The 15,973-nt window shown below is 38.6% G+C and overlaps 1 protein-coding gene across 1 annotated transcript in view; it reads right to left on the reverse strand.

Annotated features, from left to right (window-relative positions):
• The window catches only part of RYR2 (ryanodine receptor 2), a 721,598-nt gene that overhangs the window by 158,019 nt on the left and 547,606 nt on the right, over window positions 1–15,973 (reverse strand). The window contains exons 59-61 of the mRNA XM_067710999.1: window positions 6,151–6,274; window positions 5,478–5,593; window positions 2,104–2,168 (exon numbers count right to left, since the gene is read on the reverse strand). Of these exons, the coding sequence (XP_067567100.1) occupies window positions 2,104–2,168; window positions 5,478–5,593; window positions 6,151–6,274 (305 nt within the window). The remainder of the gene's footprint in view (window positions 1–2,103; window positions 2,169–5,477; window positions 5,594–6,150; window positions 6,275–15,973) is intronic.

The following is a 15,973-nucleotide window of genomic DNA, read 5'->3' on the forward strand; positions in this document are numbered from 1 at the left end:
ATATTTTCACATCATGTAGTTCCGTGCCTGAAAGGTTCAGAAATAATCAGTGATGACCTTCTACTGAGTCTCTAGCATGTCTGAGGATTGTAACTGACATGCTATCATTTCATGTATCCCAGTAACCACTCTGTACGGTAGCGGCCATCATCCCTGATTTCTAGGTATTAAATTGAGATGTAGAAAGTGAATGATTTACTCAGTCACATTGCCGCTTACCTACCTGCACAAAGCTCTTACCTGGCCTCTGTCAAAGCCCACCTCCCGATTCTGCCCTCTAATCCTGATGGCTGTTGGTCAATTCCTCCCCCTCCTCCGTCCACAGGCTTTGTGCCTGCCATTCACTCTGTCTGAGACGCTCTCCCCACACCCCATAACCTACTCACTTCACTCCTCCTGCAGGCCTCAGTGCAGTGGTACTTCATCAGATAAGCCTTTGCTGGCCTGTCAACTAGATAAACTCCCTGTATCCTCTGGTCTTTGAACATCATTTGCAATTTTATATTTTTTATGTATGATTTTTGGGGTTAGTCTCTCTCCCTAAGGGTCTCTAAGGCACACAAGAGAAAGAAACATTTCTGGGTTTGTTTCCCATTAAAGCCCTCTCCTGGCCTCTATGACTACTGCTTGTTCTGTTTCATTTACCACTGATGCACCAGCGCTCAGGACCTTGTTGCAAGCCTGTAGCAAGCGCTAGATAAATATTTGTTGAATAAATAAATGAAAAAAGTAATAATAACTGGCATTACCAGTATTTAGACTCAAGCCTGTCTAAATACATTTTTCCCCTACAAGGTAGGTATATTTTTTAATAATAGGAATACAAAAGCTTTTAGTGATCTTCCTAGGAAGTGGTGACACTGCCTGAACTTAGTGATTGACATATAATAGGTACTCAATAAATATGTGAATGAATGAATCACAGACTTAGTAGAAATCAAGCCACATTAGGCATGCATCTGCAAACAAAATCACTAGGGGCGCTGAGTGCACAGGCAATGAAATACAAGAATGTATTTTAAACGTGTGATTAGAGGCCATGAATACAGCACTTCTGATCACGGGTTCTCAAGGGCGATTACATCCTAGCAGAACAGATAACCAGCAATGTGCAGCCCAAGACAGACTTCAGAGGACGGATACAGATTTGGGGTGCAAGACTGGGTGGAAAGAAAAGACAAGAGAAATCTCCCTTACAGTAAAGGGTACAACTCTGAAAACATATAATAGAAACCAAATATTAATCAGTCAAAATAATATGTCATTTTGTCAATGACCTATAACCACCAAATGCAAGTACTTTGAGAGGAAATGGACGGAAATCATTAGGTCTTCAGGTTAACTAAAACATATTGTAAATAGGAAAGCTTCCCAAGGGCATTCTGTCTTTGTGATAGTGAATCTCCAGGACATAATTCCATGCATGGCACAGACTAGGCTCAGAGTAAACACTGAGTACGTGAATGGACCCAATGTGGACACTCTGCAACTCTTCATCTCCTTCCCGTACTGGCTGGAGTGTGCACAAAGCAAATTCTTGATAAATTCGTATTAAACGGAATAAATAAAAATCATGGGATATACTCTAAATATGAACAATTGATCCTCTCTGAGCCTCAGTTTTCCTCTTCTGAGTAGGATTCAGGTCCCACAAGGATTCTATAGTATAGGTTCTTATACCCACTGATAAATTAACTCATGCTTTTCCTCTATAACAAAGAAATATTCATCTAAAAATTTTAAATCAGAACAATATTCAAATGTTAGGAAATAGATGTTTCTCCTTTATGTCATAGGATAAAGGCAAACACAAAGGTGTTTGCCTGACACAAAGGTGAGAGAACTCTGAGTCAGACTTCACAGAGGATAAAGTCATTTGAGAAATACGGTACGGAGAGCAGAGCGAGTTAAAGCACGACCAAAGGTGCTCGGAGCACATTTATCCCACGTGATCCATGCAGTTATTTTCATGCCACAGAATATTTAGTTAGAGTAGAATTCACATTTGGAGACAAGTGCATTCCATAAAGAGGCAACGATCTAAAGAGTATATCTGGTAAACAAACATATTGAAGGAAATACAGGATGGACTGTATACTGTACTTTAGCAAAGAACTTGATTTCTTGTTCATAAGGGAAGTGTTCTCCTTTGCTTCTGCTGCCACCATCTGTAGACATGAAGAGTTTTTAGGTACATGTTGCACTTCAAACACTGCAAGATATTCACCCCAAATGCTAAGTTTAGAACACATAGCTAAATGCGTTACCCCACTAAACTGAACACAAAAATATAAAGGCTAACTTCAGTTGTGTAATTTAAAAAAAGATTAAAAACATACCCAAATCAAAATTAAAGAGCTCTTGAGACAGCCCATACATGTGGTTACAAGCACAAACATACTGGTGTAGCTTTGAGATCTGATTGACAAGTAGGGAGGAAACTGGAATAAAGTAAAAATCCCACATTTTTAGCAGGAAAATCCCACATTCTCTTTCAGTAAGAAAGAAGCTCCCGGGGGTGAGAAAAGTGAGTGGAAAATAAGTAAACGTAATTTGTTAGATTTTAACACGGACCTCTAAATAAAGATAGTGACTTCTTGGTGTGACTGCAAGTTACAGCCTTTAATATTAATATACCAATGGAAAAATTTCAGGAAGCCAGTGCCTGTGATGACGGGGAGGACCACAGCTGTAATACTAGGTTGGAAAATGAACATTCTGCTAAAGAATAAAAAAGTTCACCGGTGTCAAAAGATAATTTCCATAAGCAAAGCAAAAAGCCCTGGATTTTCCCCATGGTGTAGAAAATGAGTTCAAGGTTAAGAACTGATTGACTGAATGCGTTTAGCTTAGAAGGTGGCCTTTCCTACCTCCCTCATGCATATAAAGGAGGTTTCATACATATAAAAGAGGTAGCAATAAACTATAATAACCACGATGCTATGCAGAATAGATTGGAGAGCTAAGAATTTCAGAACTGGATATAAGGTTTCAGTAAAATCTGTAAGCAGAGCTTCCATATTTTATAAGAATCAAACTGACTTTTGCTTGAAAAAGTTCTTTGGCACATAGAAATATAAACAATTTGAAATACACTTTATTAAATCTTAAGCATAAATTCAGGATAACTTTTAGAGAACTTAGGTAATACTTTGTAAAATCAGACAGTGCTCTTCCCATGAATAAGTAAAAGAAAATAATGGCTTTTCAATGCTTGCGAATTTCAATTTCTTCTAAATCACTTTTGCGCTAAAACTCTCTCAAGCATATTATGCAGAATGGCTGGATCCACCTAAGGGACCTTCTCATATAAACGTTATTGAGACAGAAATTTGTACCTATCTAAATCTGCTAATATTTCAAAGAACTAAATAGGAAATATCTGTCCTTTCATTATATATTTTAACAAAAATGCCTCTGTAGAAAATGTGAAAAGATTTGGAGAGAGTATGATCTGTGATGTAATACAAAACTTCAAAAAAGGCACAGGCATATTCTTACCATCACCATGCGTCTATGTTTAAGAATGAATATATTAAAGATGTGCTGCAAAGGCAATAAAGTGTAAGATAAAAGAAGACGGTATTACAGAAATTTTGGTTTTTAGTAATAATGAAAAATGAAAATGAAAACAAATGATCGTGTAGACAATCTCAACTCTGCTTCTCCTCTTGACAGAATTCTTGTACATAATTTGCCCTGCCAAAGCCACCTGAAAATGGAACAGGTAACATCAGCAATTGTAAAAAAAAAAAAAACTAATTTTGTTGGGCTCTATATTAATCTAACCTTATTTCTCCACAGAATTCTGTTCATAATACCTTCTCTATCCTATAGAAAGAAAGAAATGTGTGAAGTGGGTGAATCTGCCCTGTAGTTAGCTTCTCACCACTCCTTACACACAAACGCTGTCCTAGGAGGTTTATTCAGAAACTTGAATATAATGTGAATAAAGCAAAGCCTAAACACATTTTACCCTTCAAAGTTCTGTTTCTGCTACCCATACATAAGCACAAACTTTGTTTATTCCCTTTCCAAACGATCACTCTTTATTCCCTCTTCTCCTCTCTCATCAAAAAAAAAACCGCTGGATCCCAGAGCTGCTACTCATACAGATACTTTTAAATGTGGATTAGAAATGTCAACACTTAACTTTGTGCATAAAAGCTTCAAAAGTTCACCATGGCCTCATGCTTGTTCTTTGGTCAAATTTCATTCAGACTAATTTGGCTACTAGTCAAGGTGACTATCATATTTAAAAAAATATATTGTTGGATGAGTTACAAAGAGACTGCATATTATAGATTAGTTTGTATAACTGGCCTTTATGATAAAGATGGTTAAGAGAGGAAAAATATAGCATTTGTACTGTAGCTAAAGAGGCAGGTGGAAAAAGAGGGAGGTTCTTTAAGAGGACGATGCTCAAGTAGAAAATCATATTGGGGATCTAATCATATTGGGGATCCAGGGGCCAGGAACAAGAAAATACCAGAGCTCGAATTTCTATAAACTTTAATCTGATGCTGTGCTGAAAACTAATATAAATCCTAAGAAAACAGCAGCAAAAAAAGCCCTTGGTTAGGAGGGGTTTGTTGCTGATGTATCACTAAGGGATCTAGGACTATGGGCCTCAAGGAAAGGGGCTGAAAACAGAAAGAATGAGGGTTAAAAAACCAAAACAAAAACAGAAAGAGAACCTTAAAACTGGAAAAGAAAACAAGAAGATGCACCACCAGCAGAGCACACTGCCTTTCAAAAAGGACCAAACTCTACTCATTTATATCCTAATACCAACCAGTGGCTGGAAGGGGATCTGACACAAAGGTGAGTAACTGACAACTTGAATTTTAATTCAACAATGCTGAGGATAAACACAAAATAAGAGAAGTGAGAGGAGGCTGTCTTGATGATCTGTTCTGAATCTTAGATTTAAAATAAGGAGTTCTTTTTGTACTTAAATGGCACTGAGCCAGATGGGGAAGAGGTCTTTCCTTTTACTCTAAGAGAATAATCAAGTATTCTGTATTGCAGATACTCTAATATAAATGTGTAACGCTGCACAGGCTAAACTCAAGGCCTTTACATTGTCTAGAAATTTGGAGAATCCATAGAGCTTTAGTTTAGTTTTTTTTTAAGAGCAGAGAAATTAATTTCATAAGGAAAGATTTAAGTGTACCTTAAAATCTGATGTCCATCCAATGTATCTTTCAAAATGAAAAATCAATGCCAATAAACATTTTAAGGAGAAAAGTATTATGTTAGATTTTTTTTAAGTTCTCAAAATTTACCCATCCTTAAAAATGAGTTTGCCTATTGACTTTTAGACTCAAATTAGTATTATGATGGATAGAAAGTGTTTATACCATCCGGGAGCAGACCACAAGCATCCCAGTAGTCTATGCTGTTCTATCTCCTGATGTTGTAAATGTTAAGAATAACAAAAACTGGGCGGTTAGTAATAGGACTATGGTACCTACCAAACTCCAGGATATACTGGTGGGCTTCGTCCACATAGCGAATGAGTTGCTGAAGGAAACTATAGGCAAATCGTTTCTCAATAGAAGGAGTGTCCAATTCCAGGTCCTTGAATCCTCTAGAAAAGCAAAAAGGAAAAATGGAAACCAACATCTACAAAGACTGTTAGAAGGTAAGGTAAAAACGAAATACATTTTGTTAAATACCTATATAGAGAGAAGTATATTTAACATTTTACATATAGCAATATATAGATGGGTATAGATACACACACACAGATACGGATAAATTTGCAAGGTTAGCTAATATTCTTGTAGGTAAAAACAAAAAAGATTTAATTTATAAAAAATACTTTGCACCTGATATAAAACTGTACTAAATAACTATTACTATGTAATAAAATGTTGCATTTAGAAAAATAGAGTGTCATTTTTGCCTAGGGATTTTGCCTAAATGATGGATGGGGACTTAACATAAGAAGTGTAAGGAACTCAGTTATGTGGCACAACAGCTAAGGGCATTAATGTTTCTGACACGTATATTTTGAACATACTAAACAGTAGCTCTAAGATTTAAAGAGATCACTGAGTTCATTTTCAGCCTTAAATCTGACAGGGATATTTAAATATTCAGTCTTATAACGAGAATGTGTAACTGGAGTAGGTGTACTTTTACCTGGATACAGCATAGCCATTGATCTGCAGGAACTTGAGGATGTCCTGTGCTTTTTCCCTATCCTTGGCTTTCTCTTTGGCCGTCAGTGTATCATAGGGTACCAGCAGGGGATGGTTTCCACCTCCTAAGAGGATGTCAAGACAGGAACACAGCATAGTAATTAGAAAATAATGTGAAATGAGATACGGCTGCATGTATAATAGGACTGCACTACAGAACTTCTGGTGTCCTCCACTTATACACAGGATATATAGGACTCATATAAGACTTCCCTCTCTCGTGCCTTTAATGCTCCAATTAATTTAGGAAACCTGTTCAAAAAAGACTGTGTTTATGCCTTCTAAGAGGCAATTAAAACATGAACATACAGGCATCTGTAATTTCAAATGCCAATGACATCTGCAGTCACACAAGAAAGGAAAAGAAGCTGTGTTCTCCTCTCCACTGGAACTCCAAATGCAGAGTGTATTTATGCACCAGAACATGCACAGCTGGATCCAGTGAAATTACAAGGCATGTTTCAAGCAATATGCTTCATTTGCCACCACACAGAGAGAAGAGAAAAAAATGTCTTAAATATGGAATTTTTACTATGCCTCCCAGATCAGAGAGTACTTTATGGTCACATCTTTCTAAATATACAAAACCCAAACTTAGACTGCAGGTACAAGTTGATTGCTCTTAAATATCTAATAAAAGTAACATATGTACTTGATTCAGAATTTTGGCAAGAACCTAGGTTTCTACTATACCTCTTCTGGTAAGAAATACTAAAAGCATTCTTTGAGATTTGAAAATTCTGGGAAGCATTTAAACTTAAAAAAACGGATAAAAAGAAAACAATTTATAAAATTATAAATTTTATAAAAGTTTTTGTAAAAATTATAAAAATTTCAAAAAATGCACTGGTAATTCCAGATGTTAAGATTTGATACAGCGAAGGCTATTAAAGCAGCAGCAACATGCATAGCGTAGTATGTCCCAAATTTAAAGTTTACAAAACACATATAGGATATATTTTATGCGGGATGCTGAAATTCCTTGAAATACAACTGCTAAGGGAACACCAGAAAAAAACAACTATTTTGTTTGAATTATGATGACAACATAGAGACTATTAAATCCCTGTCCGATGGGGTTAAGCCAGGAGCTCCCCAAACAATCATAAATATTGAATCGGTCCCACACAAGAAATAAGCAGACAAAAAGACAAAGGAGAAAATGCCATGCTCTCCTAGAGCTTGCTTTGACTGAGAGCGCCATCTACAGAAATGCAATCACGCACTGAACCTTCTGACCATTAGGTGACACTATACACCACAAATGCAGAGGGAGAGTCGGGAACTACCAGGTTAACACGAAGCATATTAAGAAGTCATCAGTAATTTTACAGTATGATACAATTATTAATGTAATATAATACACTTGTCAGTAGAATACAATTCTCATGTGATACTAAGAAACATTTTGTGGACAGCAAGAAGGATATAGAATCAACTCCTAAGCCCACTGAGAACAAATTTGACTTCTATCATAATCACAGATAGAATTTAAAAGCATATTTTATGAAAAAATTTATGAAGCAAACATTTAATCATGCTGCGGTCATACCCTATTTAGAAATTCCACTATTGCATGTAGTTCTTTATTCCTAGAGAAACTGGCAACTTAATTTGTAATCCACAATGATCTGCGGGGGGAGGTCAGACACTAATAGGTTACTTTGGGAAGGGTGAGGGGCAAGGGGGGGGGGTGGGGAAGAGGGAAAGAGAGAAAGAGAGAGAGAGAATGAATAAAGCCTAAACTTTAAAAATCCTAAGAACGCAAAGTACGCTCTGACTCTAAAACCCTTCAGCACTAGATAGGGTGGGTTCTTTGAAGTCAGCCAACAGACTGGAAATGATGTCCTTTGCTGTGCCACTCAGCTAATGGCAGTGTGACTACCTTGATCTTGCCTATTTACAACATGAGTATAGATACTATGTGGAAGGGAGATAAAGAAACGAGCTAAACCTGAGAGGTGAATAAATACGCAGGAATTCCTAGGACTCTGCCTCAGACATACCGCCTGGCTTGTGTACTCATGCACGCTAAAGGGTCAAAATTGTGTTGACACCAGCACTGTCCTTAGTGACAGATCATTGCAGCCCAAAATATGTGGTAGTGGGGAAAGAAGAAGAAAAAGAAATGCTAGTTCTTTACATTTTTCACTAATTGGGGAACATGGATAATATTTCTTGGACTCTCACTCCTTTTTTCTATTCATGACATACTCCTTAAACTGCCTGATTTCCCCCAAACTCTGCTAGCTTCTTAAAGTAGATTGGGAAGGCACTGAGGAACAGACAACCTGGGTGAGCAAGAGAGGAAATTTTCTCCCGGTTTTTCTAAAGCAGATTCATCTTCTGCACATAGATGTAGGGATGATAAAAGAGCCCTGAGCCCTGGATGGGGCTGAAACAAAAGTGGGCAGGTTTGGCACTGACTCTCTTAGTTGTCCAAGTGTCTAAATGACTAAATGGCTATTTCAAGTCATTTCCTTATTCCTGACTTCCTGGCTTCTCTCTTCTCTCCTGCTGTTTCTGTCTCTTTCCTATTGTTTTTCAATGTCTCTCTCTCTCAAACACACACACACACACACACACACACACACACACACACACACACACACACACACACCCCATAGGTACTAAGACATGCAGTAGGTGACAGGCCTCTCCCACACTCCCACCCGCAGAGTTGTCAGGACACAAGTTGGCTGTCAAAGTCTCCAGGAGAGGGAGCAAGTTGGAGAAAAGACACCTGCAGCTTCTGTCCTAAAACTGTCCACAGTCTCAAGCCTTTCTGGTTCCAAGAATCATTTCTCCTTCCTTTAGCCCCAATAACTTAAAGATCCAGTGCTATATATTTCAAAACCTTTCCTATTGGCCTGCTGTTTTAGTGCCAAACAATTCCCTTTCTCCTTTGAAAGGGTAGCCTTCATGGGGTAAGAATACTAATTTCACCACCTCACCTTTCAGCCTTTGCTCCAACTATGCTTGTCTCCCCCCTACACAGTATGAATTTGGACCAGTACAAGCTGGATGCAGAGGTACAGATGCCTCATTTATGAGTGATGTGCTTCAAAGAAAACACTGACTGTAGGACACCCAATGGCTGGCCCAGAAATTAAAGGATGATGATTTTCTAGCATACTTATTAGAAGTGAGTACTAAGATAGCCGCTTATTACTTTTAGTTGTAACCAAACCATAGTGATTGAAACACACTTAGAAAACAAAACTGAATTTTTTTCATGTAATCTGCTCATGGAACAAATAGTAATTTTGTTAACTAGTTATGTGGACAATGCTCCTTCAATAACCTAAGTGAAAATTCTATAACTCTGTAACTCAGTTACCCATCCATCCTTCCATCCATCCATCAGCCAATCAAACAACTGATCATTCATTTTACAAACACTGATGGAATGTTTCTAGAAAAACAGGTCTAGCCCTGAGCCAAATTCTTGAATAGGCAATTTTGGTATATGGAATCCTTTTTGTTCGTTTCTATGCCCAATTCTAATTTGTTTTACTCGGTTTCCTAGTGCTTGGTGCCTGGTACTGCCCTCCAATATCACAGCTATTCCTTTCATTATGAAATATCTCCACCTCCCAAAATGATCTCCTTCTCTATTCTTACCTGTATCAATAAATAAGAAATAGAGAGTTTCCTGGTGTCCAGAGCTGTACAATAAGGATGACAAAAGTCATCAAAATTGTGGCCCTGAACCTGAACTATATTCTCATTGGGGGAAAGAGACCCACATAGGAAGTAACTAAAGAAAACACACACACACACATTATAAACAATATGTGTATAATCTAAAGCTAATGCTGCTGATTTATTCAGCTAATACTGAATAAATAACAATGAAAGAGATCATCAGATGCATTAAACTGAAGAAAATATTTATGTAAATATCATATATTTATATTAAGAAATATAATTTTCTCAATAAACTAAGAAAAGATTTGAGAAATGACTGAGAGAATACTAGGTTGTTTTAGTATTTAATAAAAACAGAAAAGAGCAAGCAAAAGAATATAAGAGGGGCGGAGTCAAGACGGCATCCTAGGAGGACGCAGAATTCGCGTCTCCGCACAACTAGGGCATCCACCAGGCCCCAGTGGGGGACCACGGTCACCTGAGGGGACGGGAGGAACCCCCAGCGACCGGGTAGGACGCGGGGTGCGGGGGAGTGAAGGGGGAGGAGAAGTGGCGGCGGGACGGGACTAGCGTCCCTGAGGGGAAGGGATCCCAGGCCCGAAGGGGGAAATTGGGGAACCACTGGGAGGGCAGAGGATCAAAAGGGAGCGTGGCCAGGTTTCCCCTGCCCACTTGGACCCCTCAGGAACCTGCTGAGATCCCCGGGCCTGATCCTCTGCCCACCGAGGCCCCCTGCAGCCGCGTGGGTCCTGAGGGAGTGGGAGGTGGGGAAGGGGGAGCAAAAGTAAAGCCCAGACCTCCAGGGCCGGCACCCCTGAAGGGTGGCTGGCACCCCAGTGGCTACGGGGAAGACCCTGGGGGAGACAGTGGGGGAGGGGCACGAAGGAACGGAGGGGAACGGGGCCAGTGCTTTCCCTGTCCACTTAGGCACCCGAGAGGCTGCTGGGACCTAATCCTCTGCCCTCGGAGCCTCCCTCCTGCTGCTCAGAGCCCAAGCCCCGCCCCTACACTGCCACCCAGGGCCCCACCTCTGCACTCAGAGACCCCCTCCAACGTGCTGGCCCTAAACTCCACCCACACACCCTCAACTCAGGGCCCTACCTCCAAACTCCAGAACTGCACACTCCAGAGACCCTCCTTTCCACATGCTGCCTCTCCACTTCTGCGCAGGTCCTAAGCAGAGGCCCCGGCCCACCCGAAACCCCGCCCCTGCCTAAGTTCCACCCACTGCCTAAACCCCATCGCTATAGCCAAGGCTTTTTTGTTTTTTTCCTCTTTCAGATTGGGGTTCTGCTTTACCTGGTTGATCCACTGTTGTTGATTCTTTTATATTTTTTTTCCCAATAAATCTTTTATTTTTCTAATTTTATTTTATTCTTTATACTTTGTTAGTGATCTCTCCTTTTGGTGTGTTGCCACCCCCCCACCTGTTTTTTTTTCTGTTCTGGTTTTATTTTACCTGGCTGCAGTTGTTTCGATTATAGTTTTATTTTTCCTAATATGCTTTTTATCTTCCTAATTTTATTTTGTTTTTTATTCTTTGATATTTTACTGTTCCTTTTCTTCTTCCTTTCTTCCTTTTCTGTTTTTTTTTTTTTTTTTTTTTTTTTTACTGCACCACGAAGCTTGTGGGATTTTGGTTCCCAGGCCGGAGGTCGGGTCCAAACTCCTGTGGTGGGAACTCCGAGTCCAAACCACTGGACTAACAGAGAACCCCAGACTCCAGGGAATATCAATCAGAGTGGGGCCTCCTGGAGGTCCTCATCTCAGCACCAAGACCTGGCTCTATCTAAATGCCTGCAAATTCCAGTGCTGGACGCCTCAGGCCAAACAGCCAGTAAGACAGGAATACAGCCCCACCCATCAAAAAAAAAGGAAATGAAAAGAAAAATATGTTACAGACGAAGGAGCAAAGTAAAAACCTACAAGACCAAATAAATGAAGACAAAATAGGCAACCTACCTAGAAAAGAATTCAGAGTAATGATAGGAAAGATGATCCCAAAACTCGGAAATAGAATGGAGAAAATACAAGAAACATTTAACAGGATCTAGAAGAACTAAAGAGCAAACAAACGGTGATGAACAACAAATTACTGAAGTTAAAAATACTCTAGAAGGAATCAATAACAGAATAGCCGAGGCAGAAGAACGGATAAGTGAGCTGGAAGATAAAATGGTGGAAATAACTGCCGGGGAACAGAATAAAGAAAAAGAATGAAAAGAATTGAGGACAGTCTCAAAGACCTCTGGAACAACATTAAATGCACCAACATTCAAATTATAGGGGTCCCAGGAGAAGAAGAGAAAAAGAAACGGTCTGAGAAAATATTTGAAGAGATTATAGTCAAAAACTTCCCTAACATGGGAAAGGAAATAGTCAATCAAGTCCAGGAAGCACAGAGAGTCCCATACAGGATAAACCCAAAGAGAAACATGCTGAGACACATATTAATCGAACTATCAAAAATTAAATACAAAGAAAACATACTAAAGGCAGCAAGGGAAAAGCAACAAATAACATACAAGGGAATCCCCATAAGGTTAACGGCTGATCTTTCAACAGAAACCCTGCAAGTCAGAAGGGAGTGGGAGGACATATTTAAAGTGAGGAAAGGGAAAAACCTACAACCAAGATTACTCTACCCAGCAAGGATCTCATTCAGACTCAACGGAGAAATTAAAACCTTTACAGATAAGCAAAAGTTAAGAGAATTCAGCACCACCAAACCAGCTTTACAACAAATGCTAAAGGAACTTCTCTAGGCAGGAAACAGAAGAGAAGGAAAAGACCTACAATAACAAACCCCAAACAATTAAGAATATGGTAATACAAACATACATATCAATAATTACCTTAAATGTAAATGGATTAAATGCTCCAGCCAAAAGACAAAGACTGGCTGAATGGATAAAAAAAAAAAAGACCTGTACATATGCTGTTTAAAAGAGACCCATTTCAGACCTAGGGACACATACAGGCTGAAAGGGAGGGAATGGAAAAAGATATTCCATGCAAATGGAAATCAAAAGAAAGCTGGAGTAGCAGTTCTCATATCAGACAAAATAGACTTTAAAATAAAGACTATTACAAGAGACAAAGAAGGACACTACGTAATGATCAAGGGATCGATCCAAGAAGAAGATATAACAATTGTAAATATTTATGCACCCAACATAGGAGCACTTCAATACATAAGGCAAATGCTAACAGCCATAAAAGGGGAAATCGACAGTAACACAATCATAGACGGGGACTTTAACACCCCACCTTCACCAATGGACAGATCATCCAAAATGAAAATAAATAAGGAAACACAAGCTTTAAATGATACATGAAACAAGATGGACTTAACTGATATTTATAGGACATTCCATCCAAAAACAACAGAATACACTTTCTTTTCAAGGGCTCATGGAACTTTCTACGGGATATATCACATCTTGGGTCACAAATCAAGCCTTGGTAAATTTAAGAAAATTGAAATCGTATCAAGTATCTTTTCCAACCACAACGCTATGAGACTAAATATCAATTATAGGAAAAAAACTGTAAAAAAACAAACACATGGGAGCTAAACAATACACTACTAAAAAATCAAGAGATCACTGAAGAAATCAAAGAGGAAATCAAAAAATACCTATAAACAAATGACAATGAAAACAAGATGACCCAAAACCTTTGGGATGCAGCAAGAGCAGTTCTAAGAGGGAAGTTTACAGCAATACAATCCTACCTCAAGATACAAGAAAAGTCTCTAATAAACAACCTAACCTTACCCCTAAAGCAGTTAGAGAAAGAAAAACAAAAAAACCCCAAAGTTAGCAGAAGGAAAGAAGTCATAAAGATCAGATCAGAAATAAATGAAAAAGAAATGAAGGAAACAATAGCAAAGATCAATAAAACTGAAAGCTGGTTCTATGAGAAGATAAACAAAATTGATAAACCATTAGTCAGACCCACCAAGAAAAAAAGGGAGAAGACTCAAATCAAGAGAATTAGAAATGAAAAAGGAGAAGTTACAACAGACACCACAGAAATACAAAGCATCCTAAGAGACTACTACAAGCAACTCTATGCCAGTAAAATGGACAACCTGGAAGAAATGGACAAATTCTTAGGAAAGCACAACCTTCTGAGACTGAACCGGGAAGAAATAGAAAATATAAACAGACCAATCACAAGCACTGAAATTGAAACTGTGATTAAAAATCTTCCAAAAAACAAAAGCCCAGGGCAAGATGGCTTCACAGGCGAATTCTATCAAACATTTAGAGAAGAGCTAACATCTATCCTTCTCAAACTCTTCCAAAATATAGCAGAGGGAGAAACACTCCCAAATTCATTCTACAAGGCCACCATCACCCTGACACCAAAACCAGGCAAAGATGTCACAAAATAAGAGAACGACAGGCCAATAGCTCTGATGAACACAGATGTAAAAATCCTCAACAAAATACTAGCAAAGAGAATTCAACATCACATTAAAAGGATCATACACCATGATCAAGTGGGGTTTATTCCAGGAATGCAAGGATTCTTCACTATACGCAAATCAATCAATGTGATACACCGTATTAACAAACTGAAGGATAAAAACCATATAATAATCTCAATAGATGCACAAAAAGCTTTTGACAAAATTCAACACCTATTTATGATAAAAACTCTCCAGGAAGTAGGCATAGAGGGAACCTACCTCAATATAATAAAGGCCATATATGACAAACCCACAGCCAATATCATTCTCAATGGTGAAAAACTGAAACCATTTCCTCTAAGATCAGAACAAGACAAGGTTGCCCACTCTCACCACTCTCATTCAACATAGTTTTGGAAGTTTTAGCCACAGCAATCAAGGTAGAAAAAGAAATAAAAAGGAGTCCAAATTGGAAAATAAGTAGTAAAACTGTCACTGTTTGCAGATGACATGATACTATACATAGAGAATTCTAAAGATGCTACCAGAAAACTACTGGAGCTAATCAATGAATATGCAGAGTAGCAGGATACAAAATTAATGCACAGAAATCTCTTGCATTCCTATACGCTAATGATGAAAAATTTGAAAGAGAAATTAAGGAAACACTCCCATTTACCACTGCAACAAAAAGAATAAAATACCTAGGAATAATCCTACCTTAAGAGACAAAAGACCTGTACGCAGAAAACTGTAAGACAATGATGAAAGAAATTAAAGATGATACAAATAGATGGAGAGATATACCATGTTCCTGGATTCGAAGAATAAACAATGTGAAAATGACTATACTACCCAAAGCAATCTACAGATTCAATGCAATCCCTATCAAACTACCACTGGCATCTTCCACACAACTAGAACAAAAATTTTCACAATTTGTATGGAAACACAAAAGACCCTGAACAGCCAAAGCAATCTTGAGAAAAAAAAAATGGAGCTGGAGGAATCAGGCTCCCTGATTTCAGACTATATTACAAAGCTACAGTCATCAGGACAGTATGGTACTGGCACAAAAATAGAAATATAGATCAATGGAACAGGATAGAAAACCCAGAGATAAACCCACACACATATGGTCACCTTATCTTTGATAACAGAGGCAAGAGCATACAATGGAGAAAAGACAGCCTCTTCAATAAATGGTGCTGGGAAAACTGGACAGCTACATGTAAAAGAATGAAATTAGAACACTCCCTAATACCATACACAAAAATAAACTCAGAATGGATTAAAGACCTAAATGTAAGGCCAGGCAGTATGAAACTCTTAGAGGAAAACAGAGCAGAACACTCTATGACATAAATCACAGCAAGATCCTTTTTGACTCGCCTCCTACAGAAATGGAAATAAAAACAAAAATAAACAAATGGGACCTAATGAAACTTAAAAGCTTTTGCACAGCAAAGGAAACGATAAACAAGATGAAAAGACAGAAAGAGAAAAACAAATGCCATATGCTAACACATATATATGCAATCTGTAGAGAATGGACTTGAGGACATGGGGAGGGGGAAGGGTAAGCTGGGACGAGTTGAGAGAGTAGCACTGACATATACACACTACCAAATGTAAAATAGACAGCTAGTGGGAAGCAGCTGCATGGCACAGGGAGATCAGCTCGGTGCTTTGC

Source organism: Pseudorca crassidens, chromosome 16, assembly GCF_039906515.1.
Source record: "Pseudorca crassidens isolate mPseCra1 chromosome 16, mPseCra1.hap1, whole genome shotgun sequence".
Lineage (NCBI taxonomy): Eukaryota > Metazoa > Chordata > Mammalia > Artiodactyla > Delphinidae > Pseudorca > Pseudorca crassidens.